The sequence below is a fragment of the Pygoscelis adeliae genome, unplaced genomic scaffold (genome assembly GCF_000699105.1).
Source record: "Pygoscelis adeliae isolate BGI_AS28 unplaced genomic scaffold, ASM69910v1 Scaffold1555, whole genome shotgun sequence".
Classification (NCBI taxonomy): Eukaryota; Metazoa; Chordata; class Aves; order Sphenisciformes; family Spheniscidae; genus Pygoscelis; species Pygoscelis adeliae.
This window is the reverse complement of record NW_008824845.1, coordinates 1-1187: the sequence shown is the minus strand read 5'-3', so window position 1 is coordinate 1187 and position 1187 is coordinate 1. Positions and strand designations below refer to the sequence as shown.

General features: G+C 64.4%; 1 protein-coding gene across 1 annotated transcript; it reads left to right on the top strand.

Moving 5' to 3' along the window:
• Nucleotides 1-6: 6 nt before the first annotated feature.
• On the top strand, nt 7-1165 carry LOC103917183 (tubulin beta chain-like). Its single transcript, XM_009324291.1, has one exon. The coding sequence runs from the start codon at nt 62-64 to the stop codon at nt 626-628; it is 567 nt and encodes a 188-aa protein (XP_009322566.1). The 5' UTR covers nt 7-61; the 3' UTR covers nt 629-1165.
• Nucleotides 1166-1187: the final 22 nt, after the last annotated feature.

Below are 1187 nucleotides of genomic sequence, written 5' to 3'. Positions count from 1 at the left end.
CCCCCCCTGCCTGCGTTTCCCCGGCCAACTCAACGCCGACCTCCGCAAGCTGGCCGTCAACATGGTGCCCTTCCCGCGCCTCCACTTCTTCATGCCCGGCTTCGCCCCCTTGACGTCCCGCGGCAGCCAGCAGTACCGCGCCCTCACCGTCCCCGAGCTCACCCAGCAGGTCTTCGACGCCAAAAACATGATGGCCGCCTGCGACCCCCGTCACGGCCGGTACCTCACGGTGGCCGCCGTCTTCCGAGGGCGCATGTCCATGAAGGAGGTGGACGAGCAGATGTTGGCTATCCAGAGCAAGAACAGCTCCTACTTCGTGGAGTGGATCCCCAACAACGTCAAGGTGGCCGTCTGCGACATCCCTCCCCGGGGGCTGAAGATGTCCTCCACCTTCATCGGCAACAGCACGGCCATCCAGGAGCTCTTCAAGCGTATCTCGGAGCAGTTCACGGCCATGTTCCGCCGCAAGGCCTTCCTCCACTGGTACACGGGCGAGGGCATGGACGAGATGGAGTTCACCGAGGCCGAGAGCAACATGAACGACCTCGTCTCGGAGTACCAGCAGTACCAGGACGCCACCGCTGAGGAGGAGGGGGACTTCGGTGAAGAGGCCGAAGAGGAGGCCTGAGGGGACGGCCCTCGTCGTCGTCGTCGTCGTCCTAGGAGAGCCCTCGTCCTTCACCGCCGCCGCCGTCTTCTTCGGAGAGCCCTCGTCCTTCACCGTTGTCCTTGGAGAGCCCTCGGCCTTCAGTGTCGCCGTCCTTGGGAGAGTCCTTGCCCCTTCATCATCGTCCTCAGCCTTCATCGGTGTCCTCTGAGAGCCCTCGGTCTTCGTCAGCGTCCTCGGCCTTCGCCAGCGTCCTCGGGGAGCCCTCGGTCTTCACTCTCGTCACCGGAAAGCACTTGGCCGCCGCCGGCGTCCTCGGAGAGCCCTCGGCCTTCGTCACCGTCACCAGAGAGCCCTTGGCCTTCACCGTGGTCCTTGGGCAGCTCTTGCCCTTCGTCGTCATCCTCGGAGAGCCGTTGTCCCTCGCCGTCGTCGCCAGAAAGCCCTCGGCCTTTTGTCATTGTCACCGAAAAGCTCTCGGCCTACGCCGTCGTCACCAGAAAGCCCTCGGCCTTTTTCACGGTTGTCCTCGGAGCCCTCGGCCTTCACCGTTGTCACTGGAGAGCCCTTGGCCTTCGTC